The sequence below is a fragment of the Apteryx rowi genome, unplaced genomic scaffold (genome assembly GCF_003343035.1).
Source record: "Apteryx rowi isolate R43461 unplaced genomic scaffold, aptRow1 scaffold_217, whole genome shotgun sequence".
Classification (NCBI taxonomy): Eukaryota; Metazoa; Chordata; class Aves; order Apterygiformes; family Apterygidae; genus Apteryx; species Apteryx rowi.
In genome coordinates, this window is record NW_020448497.1 from 966,127 (window position 1) to 979,927 (window position 13,801).

The 13,801-nt window shown below is 51.3% G+C and overlaps 1 protein-coding gene across 7 annotated transcripts in view; it reads left to right on the forward strand.

Moving 5' to 3' along the window:
* The first annotated feature begins 134 nt into the window (after positions 1-134).
* PLPBP (pyridoxal phosphate binding protein) overlaps positions 135-13,801 on the forward strand; it is a 25,966-nt gene continuing 12,299 nt past the window's right edge. Inside the window, exons 1-9 of one of the 7 annotated variants that reach the window (XM_026064472.1) lie at positions 135-158; positions 1,178-1,285; positions 1,571-1,606; positions 2,248-2,323; positions 3,166-3,300; positions 4,116-4,258; positions 4,598-4,696; positions 5,036-5,138; positions 12,562-13,153. In XM_026064472.1, coding sequence (XP_025920257.1) covers positions 1,235-1,285; positions 1,571-1,606; positions 2,248-2,323; positions 3,166-3,300; positions 4,116-4,258; positions 4,598-4,696; positions 5,036-5,138; positions 12,562-12,638 — 720 coding nt within the window. In that variant the 5' untranslated portion in view covers positions 135-158; positions 1,178-1,234 and the 3' untranslated portion in view covers positions 12,639-13,153. Of the gene's footprint in view, positions 159-499; positions 630-1,177; positions 1,286-1,570; positions 1,607-2,247; positions 2,324-3,165; positions 3,301-4,115; positions 4,259-4,597; positions 4,697-5,035; positions 6,779-7,121; positions 7,224-7,261; positions 7,636-12,561; positions 13,154-13,801 lie in introns of those variants that run through there. The other 6 variants (XM_026064466.1, XM_026064467.1, XM_026064469.1 and 3 more) reach the window with 6 other exon arrangements.

Genomic DNA, 13,801 nt, shown 5'->3' on the forward strand with positions numbered 1-13,801 from the left:
TGGGGGCCGAGGACGGAGCGGCGGCCTGGCCTGCGTCCGGCAGCGGTGCCGCCGTGCRGGACGCGTGTGGCCTCTCCGGAGGAGCGGAGGAAGCTGAGCAAATTGGGGGGGGAAAAAATGCAGGAATGGGACTCCAGGTGGCAAACGCCTAGGATTTGGTAAAGTTCGCCGAAAAATCGTTGTTATGTTTTACCAGAGGGCAGGAGCCTTCTGGGTGTCTTTCAGCAGCTGTGTAAATACTGTCGCTGCGCAGTGTATAGGCGGAGGGAGGGCAGCTCTGCGCATTAAGGCMAATATTGTGGCTGACGGGCTGCACCTGGCGGGTCCCATCTGCTCTTAATGCGGCCGCGAAGCCAGCAACCACCCCCGACCTTCCCAACATGGCGGCGCCGCGCTGCGGCCCGCCCCCCCGCTGCCATTGGCCGGCGGGTCGCGGCGGCGCGCCCTGATTGGCCATCTGCCCGGGCGTGGAGGGAGGGGAGGGGAGGAGCGGCGCGCGTGTGTGGCGGAAGGCGGCGGGGGCCTGCCGGGGGATGTGGAGAGCAGGCATGGCAGCCGGGCAAGGGCTGGGCCCGGCGCTGCGGGCCGYCACCGAGCGGGTGCAGCAGGCGGCAGCCCGGAGGCCGCAGGTGAGGGGCGCCGCGCGGGGGAGGCCTCAGAGCCCGGAGGGGGGATAGCTCTTGTCTCCGTGGCGGCAGGCCCCTTCTCGCWATGGCGGCGGGTCCTCCGTCACCATAGAGATCCCCCCCCCATCACGAAGACACGTCCTCCTCCACCATAGAGACAGCCCCCACCGAGAGGATGGAGACCGGTTTCCCCCCCCCAACAAACATCATAGATACAGGCCTCCCAAAATGAGGACAGCCCCCCCAAGGTAAAGACCGGCTTCCCTCCCTTACACCATAGAGACAGCCCCCCAAGACCATGGAGATAGGCCTCCCACCGTGCAGACAGCCCCCCCACCATAGAGACAGACTTTTTTTCCCCCCGCAGAGACAGGCCCCTCATGCCTATGGTGGCCCCCAGGGCAGCCCCAGGCTGTGGGACGGCCAGGCGCGGAGGTGGCCGAGCTGGGGCTGGGGGCCGGGACCGGGCCCAGCCCTGGGGGCCGCAGCGCCCGGGGGGCAGCCGGAGCCGCCCCGGGGGGCCCTCCCTGACCGCCGGGTGCTCCCCGCAGGGGCTCCCGGCCGTGCAGCCGCGGCTGGTGGCCGTCAGCAAGACGAAGCCGGCGGAGATGGTGATAGAGGCCTACAGCCACGGGCAGCGCAGCTTCGGGGAGAACTACGTGAGTTGGCCGGGCGCCGCGGGCGGGCGAGCGAGCGAGCGGGGCCGCGCGTCGAAGCCGGCAGCCCTGGGCGTGAGGGCGCCACGCAGCCGCCCTCCGACAGCCGCCTGCTTCCCGCCCGCGCCGTGCGTGCGGAGCTGGGCTTGTCTGCGGCACAGGGGCCCTGGCCCTGTGTTCGCTCGGGTCCACGGGGGTCCCGGGAGCACCGGTTCCGGAGATATGGTACTTACAGCATCACCAGCTCGTGACGCAGTTTTAACAAAACACTGTCTTGAATTCTTTTAGGTTCAAGAGTTGCTAGAAAAGGCATCAGACTCCAGAGTAAGTACGTGGTTTCCTATACATAGTTTTCCTTGCATAGCTGTGTCCTGAGGTGTATTCAGCACAAGTCCTATCTTTATTTAGAGACCTGGTGATGGAGGCTGTTTGATCTACTTTGGAAAAAACTTCTCATTTCTCTAGATAAATGGTGGGGGTCAGTCCTAGTTTTTTGCCTGTTCTCCCTTCCCCCTCCTTGCCTTGTTCACTCCCGAGGATCCTGTAGACACGAAGACCCTGTAGACACGAGTGCCTTAGTCATACAGCATCTGTCTGAACAGTGCTTTGCCTCTTGTGCTTTCTGTGTAGGAAATGCCTGATCCTCATTTAAAGAAATGGTAATGACTCAGTTTGGCACAGGGGAGGGAGGGGGGAAGAATCATTTTATGATTCTTCAGTTACAAAAGAGCTTTGCCTTCCCCATCCACCTGGTAATGTTCTGCTGCCGCAGTCCTGTCCCTCTCCAGGCTGTGAAGCAATCTCAGTACACACCACAAGTACTGCCTGAGCTGTGTCTTTCAGGGTAAACAAAAGAAGACTGGGTGTCTGGAATTCTGTTTGTAGGCAAACTAAGACCCAAGCATTGCTTGGGGGAAGAGGGAATTATCATTCAGACCTGATTAACTGTTCCTTTCTGTTCTCAGATTCTGTCGTCTTGTCCAGAGATTAAGTGGCATTTTATTGGCCATCTGCAGAAAAATAACGTCAACAAGTTGATCGGTAAACTCTATTTAACTTTATGCACAGTGACCTGCGGGCAATAGTCTTCCAGTGTTCACACAAATAATAACCTCGTTCATCCGTTTATATTGCTGATTACAAGCCAGAAAGAAATCTGATTAGCAAATGGAAGAATGTGATACTGCCCTGTTTTTCAGTCCTAGTTCAGTCTGTTTGTTTTCTCTTGCCATAGTCTGCTGCTAACTGTGCATGATTGCAAATATATTTGTGCTTGTGTTGCTCAGGCAGCACGAAGCCTCTGATTCAGAGGGGCTGGTTGTCCTTTGCAGTTTTCACAGCCTAAGCTGCTCCTGTGTTTGTTCGTTTTGCTCATTTCCCTTGAATTACTGGATGAGGTTTGGTCCATTGAATCATGCTGTGCTTTCACTCTGTAATTAGCTTGTTCCAGAAGGTTTTGGTCTTCCTGTGGTTTGTGGCACTAGAGAACTGACACCTCACAGTGCAGTGACCTGTTCTCTCTCTCATGTGCTTCCATATATGAGTGTGAATATCACTCTCCACACATGCAGTTCACTAGGTTATTGGGAAGCTATACAAAATTTCTCATTTAGTTACTATATTGTTTTACCTTCCTAACAAAGGTGCTAATCCACAGATTTTCCCTGTCTCTCCCCAGAAGGATGTGTGCACAGAGTCATTATGTTAACCAAATACTGTGGTTGGGGAAACAAACACTGTTGAAGTACCTTAGCTGCAAGATTAAGAGCAGGCAGAAGACTTTGGCAGTTAACTCACCAATGGCTGTCTCTGAGCGGGCTGAGTTCTAGATACAGCGATTTTTGTGCCAGCAGAATTGCCCTCACCTTGTCTTTTCTCCCTAGCTGTCCCTAACCTGTTCATGTTGGAAACRGTGGATTCTGTGAAACTGGCAGACAAAGTCAACAGCTCGTGGCAGAAAAAAGGATCAACTCAGAAACTAAAAGTCATGGTGCAAGTTAACACTAGCGGAGAAGACAGTAAGTGGCGGGACACTTTTTATGGTGATGTGCAGGTTGTCCTGCTGGCTTAGTGGGTGAAACAACCTGCATGGGATGGGTTGGTTTGCACTCTGCAAGAGCTCCTTTAAGCTAGAAAGAAACTCAGGTTGCTCTCAAGAGCAAGGGGAGGAATGCTTCTAAATCAGGTAGAACCACCAATACAGAGAAATGAAGGGAAAAGTAAATGCTATAGGATTTGCAGTCATCACTTTATTCATTTTATTTTATATTTGGCCTCAGTCACACCACAACCAAAATGTTTCAGTTGCCACCAAGCATGTGAGGCTGGAGGGCACCTGTAGAGAAAGGTTTTTTTATGCTGTTTTAACAAACCTAAGATGTAAGCATAGTCTTATATTTAAAAGCACAGAGTGCAAAAGAAAGGGAAAAGCTGAATAAATGGAGATTGTCCATTTACTTCAGGGTTGTTTGTTTGTCTTTTAGCCTCCGTATTTCTAAACACAGCTTGTGGCTGGCAGACTGGTCTCCTCACAAGGGAGTGCTGTGGTCAGAGCTGTCAGTGCCGAGTGTCGTAGCAGGACTCTAACAGTGTCAATGTCTCTGTTCGATAACTGGTTGTGCTTTGGGATGATATTAAGCCGCTGGGGGGCTCTTTCACTTGATGCCCCTTGCAAGGGAGCCCGGACTGGCTCAGTGTTCTTTTTTGCCCCTGGGGAGAGGAGTTTTGGTGAAAAGGCTAATGAGAAATCTGATCTGATCCCCTTCTGCCTGGCCGTGGGGAGGGGAGTTCTCTGGCAGAGCTTGGCACGCATCCCCCCCCTTTTTTTCGCTAGGTAAGCACGGCCTGCCTCCTGGAGACACCGCAGCAGCTGTGGAGCATGTCATCAGCAAGTGTCCGAGCCTGGAATTTGTGGGGCTGATGACGATTGGCAGCATTGGCCATGACCTTAGTAAGGGGCCAAATCCTGATTTCCAGGTAAGAGTTTCTAGAAGAAAGCTGTGTGCAGGGGGCTGCGTCAGGCAGAGGAATAGGGTCTGTGTTCTTTGTCTGTCATGCTGGTGTGATAATCGGATATCTTCAGAAGATGTGTAGACTTGTAAGTATATGTATTGTCAATAATGTAGCCTGTAATGGGAGACCTCCGGGCGTTCTCACAGTGCTGTAGAGCAAGCGTTAACAGGAAGTGTGGGAATTTCCCATTCTGTGTAAAGGAGACTTCAAAGAGAGGCAGAAATCGCAGTCTGTGAAACCTTGATAATGCGTTGCTGTGGTTGTCGCAGAATGTGCGATCCTCTCTTCTTTCCTCCCGTCTAGATGTTGCTATCTTTGCGGCAGGAAGTGTGTGAAAAACTGAACCTCCCCATTGAGAAGGTGGAGCTGAGTATGGGCATGTCCACAGACTTCCAGCACGCAGTAAGTCCGGTTTCGCTCTGCCACCCTTTCTCTCGGGAGCTAAATGTGCCATCACCAGCAGCAGGCACCCAAAAGTCCAGCCCAGGCCTCATCCGGGCAGGCCTTGGAGGCCTCCCCTTGGGTGGAGATCCTGATGGTGCTGTTCTTTGAAAAATAGCTCTCCTGGCCCTGGCATACAGTTCTGGGGATCAAAATCGACCCTTGTTGTAGCCGCAGATGGCAAGTGCATGGGCAACTGTCCCTCTGTGACATGACGAGCATTGGGGTTGTTTTGGGGCAGTGTCGGCAGGTGGGTGGTAGCCCTGCATTGAACTATGTCTTTCTGTCTCCTCTTCGTAGATAGAAGTTGGATCCACAAATGTCAGGATTGGAAGCACAATTTTTGGAGAGCGAGATTATTCCAACAAAGCAGACGGTGGCAAGGCCCTTGCTGAAACTGAAGGTAAAATGGAGGCCTTGACAGTGCAGGGTCATTAAACGGGGAAAAAAGTGGCCTCGACAGAGGACAGATGATGGGAGACCTCACTATGCATTCTTACTTCCCTCCGTGTCGGCACCTGATCATGATGGTGAGAGGAAATTCCTCGTAATAGAACAGAGGCTGGAAATGCCTYGTAATTTATTGTGATTTTAGAGTACCCGTAGAAACTGGAATTTTTGTAACCAGCAAATGGTAAGAAAAATTGTGGTTGAAAGTGACTTTAGTATCTTAGCTGCTTCAGGCTGATTAAGAACAATTACTTTTGGAAAACTAGGTTCAAAAAAATAATTATTTGTAAGAATGGAGCTGCTGATGAGCAAGAGGTTTCCACAGCAGTGTCAGTGATTGTTTTCACTGAGGAGTAAATTCTTCATTAACAAGTTTTAATCTTGCTAGAGACCTATAAATATTTCCTTTTGTCAAGTGAAAGTTTTTCACATGATCGCAACTGAGTGGTTGCTTAAATAGAAGCTACGTGACAGAGACATACTGTAACGCTTACTGGCTCTGAGTGGCACTGAAGAGACTATATGCGTTTAAATTGAGGATGAATAACAAGCACATGAGGATGAATAAAGAACAGTTGCCAGCGTGAGTTCATGGCGTAATGTTTTGGATGCAGGTTGCAAGTCACTGCTAACTTTTACCATTGGTGACATGTCTCCCCATGTCTTATGGGATGCTTTCAACCTTTCCCATTCCCTCTTGTGAAGTGTTGCTGGAGTTATTTTCATCCTGCGTAGTACACTAGTTCTTGAGGCTGTAAGTTATTTTTGATCAGAGCGGGGCTGTTCTTCAGGCTCCTTGGTCTACCTTTGGCTTGCTGTTGCTTTCCCAGCAAGCCACTTAACCATTTGGTGCCTCTGCTACCCCGGCTACATCTGTAAGAGGATAACACTCGCACGTCTCACAGGGAGCAGTGAGGTTTGCTTGTTTGCTAGAGGCCTTTAGGGGAAGAGTAGTTCAGAGGCCTTTAGGGGAAGAGTAGTTCAGAAAGTAAAGTATTATTACTTCACTGTGTTCTAGGTTCCTGAGAAAATCCTTTCACCACTGACAGAGTTTCTAGACTATGTCTTAATACATTTAAGTGCTGGTCTAGCCTTTTCTTCTGAAAGAGGGCAACGGGACTCTTCCATTGCAGTAGCTGTTTCATTAAGATGTGAGTAAAGCTCCTGTATTCTGTCGCGTGCTATCTGGCCGACAGTAGCCACATCATATCTCATGTAACGTGCATTACAACCACCTGTTCTGGGCTCTTGTGTGTTGCTAAGAGGAGGAGACATTGATTGCCAGCAGAAACACCCTTCCCCGGCTTCTCTGTGTGTGTGTGGTTAAACCTAGCTGTTGGATTTACTTGCTGACTCTAAATGCTGAATGTAAACGAAAAGAGTAAACTCTAACACCAAGCTATCGTAAGTACATGGTTGAAAAGGAACATGCAGTCTGAGCTGCCCTCCTCAGAGCTGCACCGTGTGTTGCTTCATAGTCTATTAGTAAAAACTGGTGAATTTGAATACCATCTGTGCCAACTATAAAGCTATTAAAAATGTTATTTTTATGTTCCAGTGTTGTGAATAAATGGCCTGAGAGTTGTTGTTGAAGATGTTTCCCTAACCTGGAGTCACTGTTTAGTGAGACTTGTTACTCTTGGGGTGGAGGAAAGGAGCTTGGTTTGAAAGACAGCTGAAACACAGCTGTCAAAGAAAGTGGAGCTTGCTTTGTTCAGAAGGGGAAAAAACCACTGCTGTCGGATGGAGTTAGTTATTTCTCGAAAAGCCCTCTGGGTGGCACTGCTCCCCAGGTCTAGGGCTGCATTTCCAGCCCACTGAAGGAGGAGTAACAGCTCTTCTGCTTGCAGAGGGCAAGTACAGATGAATAATAGTCTTGCAAATAACTGTCTGTATTTTTTGATTGAAGGCTGAAGTTAATCCCTTCCTCTTCCAGATCTTCCCCTGAAAATTATTTGAGCACCTGTGAAACACACTGACCACAGACTGACCACAGATTTTCATGTTTGGAAATTTCATAACATTGGAAGTAATTGTTTTGCTTTGTTTTGTTTTGTTCCTTTTTTTTTTTTTAAGGTGTGGGGGGAGTCAGAACACCCGTTCCTCTATCTGAACTTGATTCAAATGTGTAAAGAGTTCCAGTGTTTGTTTGCCAAAGAAACACCATTTCTAAAAGTTGGCTACAGCTCTCCATAGCAAATGTGGAATAAAAATGATCTGTTACCTAACATAAAGTTAGCAGAGTCTTGGAGCAGGCAGTTCTGAGCCTGAGTGGATGATCAGGTACATGCTGCTCTGCTCACAGCTTACTGATATCTGTTTTCCACTAACTTGCGGCACCAAGATGAGCTGCTGTTGTCACAGTTTTTTCTGTTACAGAGCACAGAACAGTGACACTGTTTTATGCTGGACTTCTATGAGAATTGTTTTGCTTTATGGCTCATGTTCCCTCTTGCTTTTCCTCTCTCAGGCATTTTGTGCTTATTTCCTGAGTTGAAACTGAACACTAGCCAAGCTTAATGAAGTGGTAAATGGTATAAACTGGAAGGTAAGAGCTCGCAGGTTACTGTGTGGCAAGGCAAGGTTTGTCCTGGATTTGGTGCCCTGGAGGTCCGGCTCTGCACAGTGGTATTTAAGGAGCAGACTGGTCACAGAAGTGTGTGGTCTTCTGGCGTTCTGATCTCTGTACATCAGCCCGCGTACATACTGCCTGCAAAAGATGCTCTCAGCCCTGACACCAGCCTCCAACGCGAGACCGGGACAGGGCCGTGCGTGTCTCGGTTGCTCTGGAGAGCTATGCTGGAGTGCTGTGGGACAGCTCTCGTCTCCAGCCAGGTTGCAAAGGGTTGCGCAGGTGGTGGCCTGGGTGCTGTGACTAAACAGCAGCGCCTGCTGCAGCTGCAGTGGCTGATGTTGCAATGTGACAGGGTGCTAAAGAGGACAGGAGAACAGCATAAGGTTCTGCTGCCTTGCTCTGCAGCTGTTTCTCTCGCCCACCCCCCGCTTCCAACAGGCTTTCTTTTTCTGACCACATCATGTGTGAGAACTTTGCTTCACTCCTCGTGTTGCTTGCTGAGCATCCCAAATGTATTTGCGGCAGGCAGTGCCCGTGGACGCTTTCCCTTCCCCCCTGTGCCCTTGGTGCATGCCTTCATGCAGAGCAGGGAAACTGGCTGTCCTTGGCTACTTGGCGCCTGTCCGCGAGGGTGCCAAAGCCGGCGGTGTTCGTGATGGTGGACACCTGTCCAGGGAGAGCAGGGCTAAGACCACCCACTCGTTTCACAGAGGTCACCCGGCAGATGGTAACTTTTGGTCACTGGAGTGGAGCCAACAGGCTTGAGATAAAAGGCTCCCTGGCCTTTTAATGAACCACTCCCCTCTCAGGCACCTCGGCCCCCTGCAATACCAGCTTTATTTACATCTATTAAAAGCACTTGGCTGGTTTATTGAAGCAGCAGTGCTCTTACTCCCTTCTCGTAGGGGCAGTGTCACTGTCAATATTTGCCTTGGAGGAATACATCCAGCAGACTAAGGCTTGTTTTGTGGCCAGATGGACTCCTCCTCCCTCGTGACTTTACATGCTCTGCTTCTGGCAAAGAATCTGGCTAATGGTGCAAACCCTATTGCTTCGTAGTGCCGCGTTCTGCAAAGTCACGGCCGTATATTTCCTAGAAGTCCCATGAATTAACACTCGTTTCCATGCTCCCTCCAGTGCACACAATAACCGTGGGAGTGGGATTAACCAGACAGCCCCGATGGTCCTCTGACTTGGGAGAGCGGAGCCAGGCTCCTGGCAGGCCAGGAGGTGCAAGCTGACCCTTCTGTAGAGCCACGTGCACCCTGGGCGGGACTGCAGAGCAAAGCCTCACATATGCGAAGGAGAAACTTCCCAGCGGATTTGGGGAACATGTGTGGGTAGACTTGGCTGCCTCTAAAAGGAATAAAAATGTAGATTATTCTAGAYGGAGGTAATGTGCTGCCGCTTCTCCTTTCATGGCTCTTGGTGAGATGAGCCTCTGTCTGAGGCCGTCCTTGGGGAAGCATCAGTGCTGAAGCAGCAGCCTCCTCTTGTTAGAAGCACTTTCTAAATTTGCTGAGCTTTGCAGGCTTCGGTTACCCTGTTAGGTAAGAGTCCAGGCACCATTCACTTCCCTCTTCCACAAAACCAGGCTTGATTTATTTTTTATCAGATAATATCTTTTGTGTTGCAAAGTATCTGGATTCAAGCTTGACCTCCCTGCCAAACTGCAAAATAAAATCAGTGTGTGATTTATACAACAGATGTGCAGGGAAGCTGTTGGTGCTGGGTCCAACTCCGAGAGGGGGGAGCAGCTGTGCAAGAGGCAGGGGAAGGCTTGGAGAGACATGAAAGCTGTCTGTTCCCCATTACATGGAGTTAGATGCAATACCCAGGCTCACTTCAGAGGGTGGGATAGACCCTGCCCTCTGAGGGTAGGAAGGATGGAGCAGTGCACGGAGTGCGAGGCTTATGCTTGGGGACACGTGTTTCTGGCTCAGCCCCGGCCTGCCGTTGTGAATGAAGGTAAGTAACTGCCCCGATTCTGTCGCAGCTGCAGAGGGATGGTGTCAGGTTGCCTTTGGGACTTCCCAGTGCCGGGAAGACTGTCCATGCAGGTCCTCTGCAGCATACACCAGCACTGGAGGTCTGACTTGCTGCCTCTCGCTAGCCTGGCTGCTGACAGCGGCATGTTCCCTGTCCTGGGACTGTTTGCCTCTGTTAAGGTGTGCTAATCTTTGCMTGAGACTCCAGAGTCCCAACGTAATCCTGCTTCAGAGCAAGCACGTGGTCCTGGCCCCAGACCTGCCCCGGGCGCACTTCTACGATGGGGCTTCTCTCCAGCAGGCTCTGGCTGAGAATAAGCACTATGCAACTCCTCCTCTGGGGATGTTAAAGCAGCTTTATGCTTTGGTAAGTGGCCGTGATGATGTGATACCTCTCCTTTGGCAAGGTTGGTGACTTCCCCTTAAACCCTTGTGTTGCTGCCCTCCGGAGCACAACAGGCGCTTGTTTAGAAAGAAGGGGTGAGTTAGCTCCCGAGTGAGGAAGGACAGACTAACTTTGGGGAAGGAGGGCATCCGTGTCAGCATCTCTGGAAGAAAACGTAATCAGGCTCGCTATCAATGTGACTGCTGCTCTATGGCAGCTAGATGGATGAGCCCGCGGTTAAAGGAATTGAGGGATTTGGTTCAGTTCCCTGTTCTGCTGTGATCTTGGGCAAGTCAGCATGTCCTAGCCAAAGGTCACCCTCCGGTGATGGCATTGCTGAAGCTCGCGGTATTTTGAACGTGTTTGGCCAGCTGCAGTGGTGAGGGCAATGGAGATGTGCAGGGAGGGAGCTCCCCGAGAGCCCCGCGGCGGCTGGGCTGGGCTGGGCTGGGAGGAAGAGCCAGAGGAGGAGCCGGAGGTCTCCCGAGTTCACTGTTGCAACGGTTGGCTTGCACTCCCTGAGCTGCGTGAACTGCACCTGCAGGCAAACATAACGTTCCCTCTTGTGACCAGTTTTTGACCTGCTCCCAATGGAGGGAGTGCGTCAGGCAGGTGAAAGCCCTCAGCAGCCCTGAAGGGGGACGGGAAGAGCTCRGTCTCGTATCGGAGGGCCCTAGCCCATTGCAGACTTTCAAAGTAGAAGGCTTGTTTACTTCTTGGATATCGGGTTTCCTGCAGGAAGGCCAGCAACTGCCAAGGTTTTTATTGGATCCCACTGAAAGGAATTTGGAGAGTCTTGTGCTTGTTGTCTTTTGCTGTGTCTGCAGTGGTTAAGGAGTATTTTTACCTTTGAATGGGAGCRAGGGGTGCAGGGATTTGGCATCTGTCACCAGCGGTTCCATAATGTTGTTGTAGTTTCAAATAGGTTACCTTGTTGTCTCCCTTGCAGGAGAGTCATTAGAAGGGATCAGGGCTGGTGTTTGTCTGGGAAAGCGCTGAGCGCGCTTTGGAAGTGGTTGAAAGAATCCGAACTGCATAGGGCTCAAACCATGTGGGAAGTGTTGTTTGAGCRCCTCTCGTCTTAGCGGTGATGGGTTAGGGTATTTTACATTTGTTATTGGTTTGGACAAGGTTTTGACTGTTCTTCGAGGTAATTTTATAGGAGATTGAAATTCTGAAGACCACGTACAGTGGCTTGATTGCTTCARTGTGTTCTGCAGAAAACTCCAGAGCTCTGATTGCCCTTGGATGCTGCCAGCACTGACCAATATCCTCCAGGGCCTGAAGTTTGTGCCAAGTCCCGTTCCTGTCCACACACGAGGAAGTCTTAATTTAATGCTGGGGTTTCCTAGGGCCCCTTCTAACCGTGGTTATAGAATCACTACCCTTAGAAAGAGAAAGAAGAGGGGCACCAGTTGTGGTTTGGATCTGGGTCAGCATTGCACTTGGTAAGAACATGAGTGCAAGCAGTTTTCTGGCTCTCAGTACGGAGGAGAAATGAAACGGGTCATTAAGGCAATGAAGAATAATCARTGGGTGAGAGCGGGCTTGAGCAGCGAGGCCACCCACGGTTGCCCATCCAGCTCTGGACAATGTGTGAGCCTTCACCGTCTCGCTCTGCTTGAGCTCCCCTCGAGCAAACCAGTTCGGCAGCGCTGGGCCATTCTCTCGGAACGAGGTGTTGAAATTTTGTCTCGTTTCCCATTCTTGGGCTGATGGGCACAGCAGTTCTGAATGATGGCTCCTAGGGTCATTTCAAATACTAGAGTTCTTGGATACAAGTATTTCTTAGTTTAGGGCTTGATCTAGTGAAAGAATGTTGCTAAGCCCTGGGCACAGCAGCATTTGCAGGATTGCATCCCTATTTGTCCATATTTGGTGCCGGGTTTGGTATATGTGAGTGCCTGTYGTCTTAAATCACTTCAGACGAGCAATTTCTTCCCTCCATTGGTAGGGGGATGCCTTGGGAGTGGAGTGGTCTTCAGACTGTGGTTTACCTTTGCTGAAGAAGGAAGGAAGAGCACCCTTGCTTTCTGTGGTGTTTTAAGGGGGAGGCAAAACTCACCCTTGTGGTTTTGGGAGGGAAAGAGAGACCCCTTTTCTCCCAATTGTCATAGCCAGTACTCGGCACACACTCTGCGGGTCGCTCAGGCCGGATACTGGGCATAAGCAGTTTCCTGTTGCTCTTCCAGTTTCAGTTGCAGGATCTGGGATCGGCATCCTGCAGCACTGAGCRCTGAAGAGTAATGTCTGTAGTGGAAATTTTGCTTGCTGAAACGGAAAAAAAAAAAGAGGGAACGTGTGGGTGCGCTCTGATTCTCAGTTTTACTAGCAAGTTGATACCAATCTGATATAGCTGGGGGTTGGCTTATGCTCTGCTAAAGATGCTGGATAAAAAGGCTGAAGTCTTTTCTGTGATTTCCTTCAGGCGGAAGCCCCTGTGCCCATAGAGGAGGAGGAGGAAGGCTGCTCGTCCTTGTACAGGCAGGTTTCCTATATTGGTGAAAACATGGGGTCAGCGCACTCGGAGTGGGAGGAGTGAACCTGCCCTGGAGACCCGCTCTCTGCTCGGGCCCTCTCTGCTTGCGTGCAGCTTTAGAGCACCCTCCGACCTCTTCGCCCGCCTTGTAAAGGGGCTGATGTGGGGGCTCGTTAGCGTTCTGCTGCTCCCAAAGGTGCCCTGCAAGGGGCAAAGAGGCTGGGAAGGGCGTGAGTGGCTGCAGAGGAGTCCTTGCCCATCACTGCCTTGCTGGAGCGCCTGGACAGGGACTGAATGTACATCCAGACCAGTTGGAAAAACGAGGCTGCTCGCTGGGTAAGCAGCTGATGAGCTATGCGGGAACCTTGACTGCTTACGCTCCCAAAACAAAAACGCATGTGGAAGCGCCTTGGGAGCGTGTGCTGATGAGTATCTATCTCCTCTTTCCAACGCCCACCACCACAGCGAGATCTATTTATTTAGAGAAAGGAGTAAATTTCTTTTTCCCTTCAGGAATTATTGATCCTGGAGAGAAACCACATTCCCAGAGCGGTCTCTTGTCTTCCTTCYGTGACCCTCTTCCTCTGCTCCCTGRCGCRGGGGTCCTGAAGACTTCATTGCGTGCTTTTGATCCCTTTTGATTTGAAGCTGCRGTGAGCCATGTCCATGGAGGAGATGAGCCCAGGGTGGAGAGAGGGTCKTGGGGGAACGCAAGAGGTGGAGGGGACATGGGAGGGGGGAGCAGGAAGAACAATATTGAACTTAGCGTGAAAACCACTGAAGCAAACAGAAACTTAAAAGCAACAAGGGAAGAGTGTTAACTGCAGTGTGGAGGCCAAGGGGGAGCTGAGCGACCATGGAGTGAACTGCGGCAGCTTGTGTGAGGGGGGGGATCACTTCAGCGCAGGGGGGCCGCGGTGCCGGCAGGCAGAGCAGGGTGCAGGGGGGACCATCCGCTCTGCTGCAGCCCAGCTGGCTGGGTGCACCCGCGACACGGCACCCTGTGCATTGCATCGGGGTTGCCCAYAGGTGGTCTGTACGGACCACATGCRCCCAGGACTRGGCAGGGATCGAGCTCTGGCCCGTGCAGGCCTCCAGCTCCCGGCCCTCTGCATCGGTGCAGGGCTCTGGGCTCAGGACCGCAGAGGGCTTGAGCTCTGTACGGCACAGACCTGTGTGGGCTCTAGCT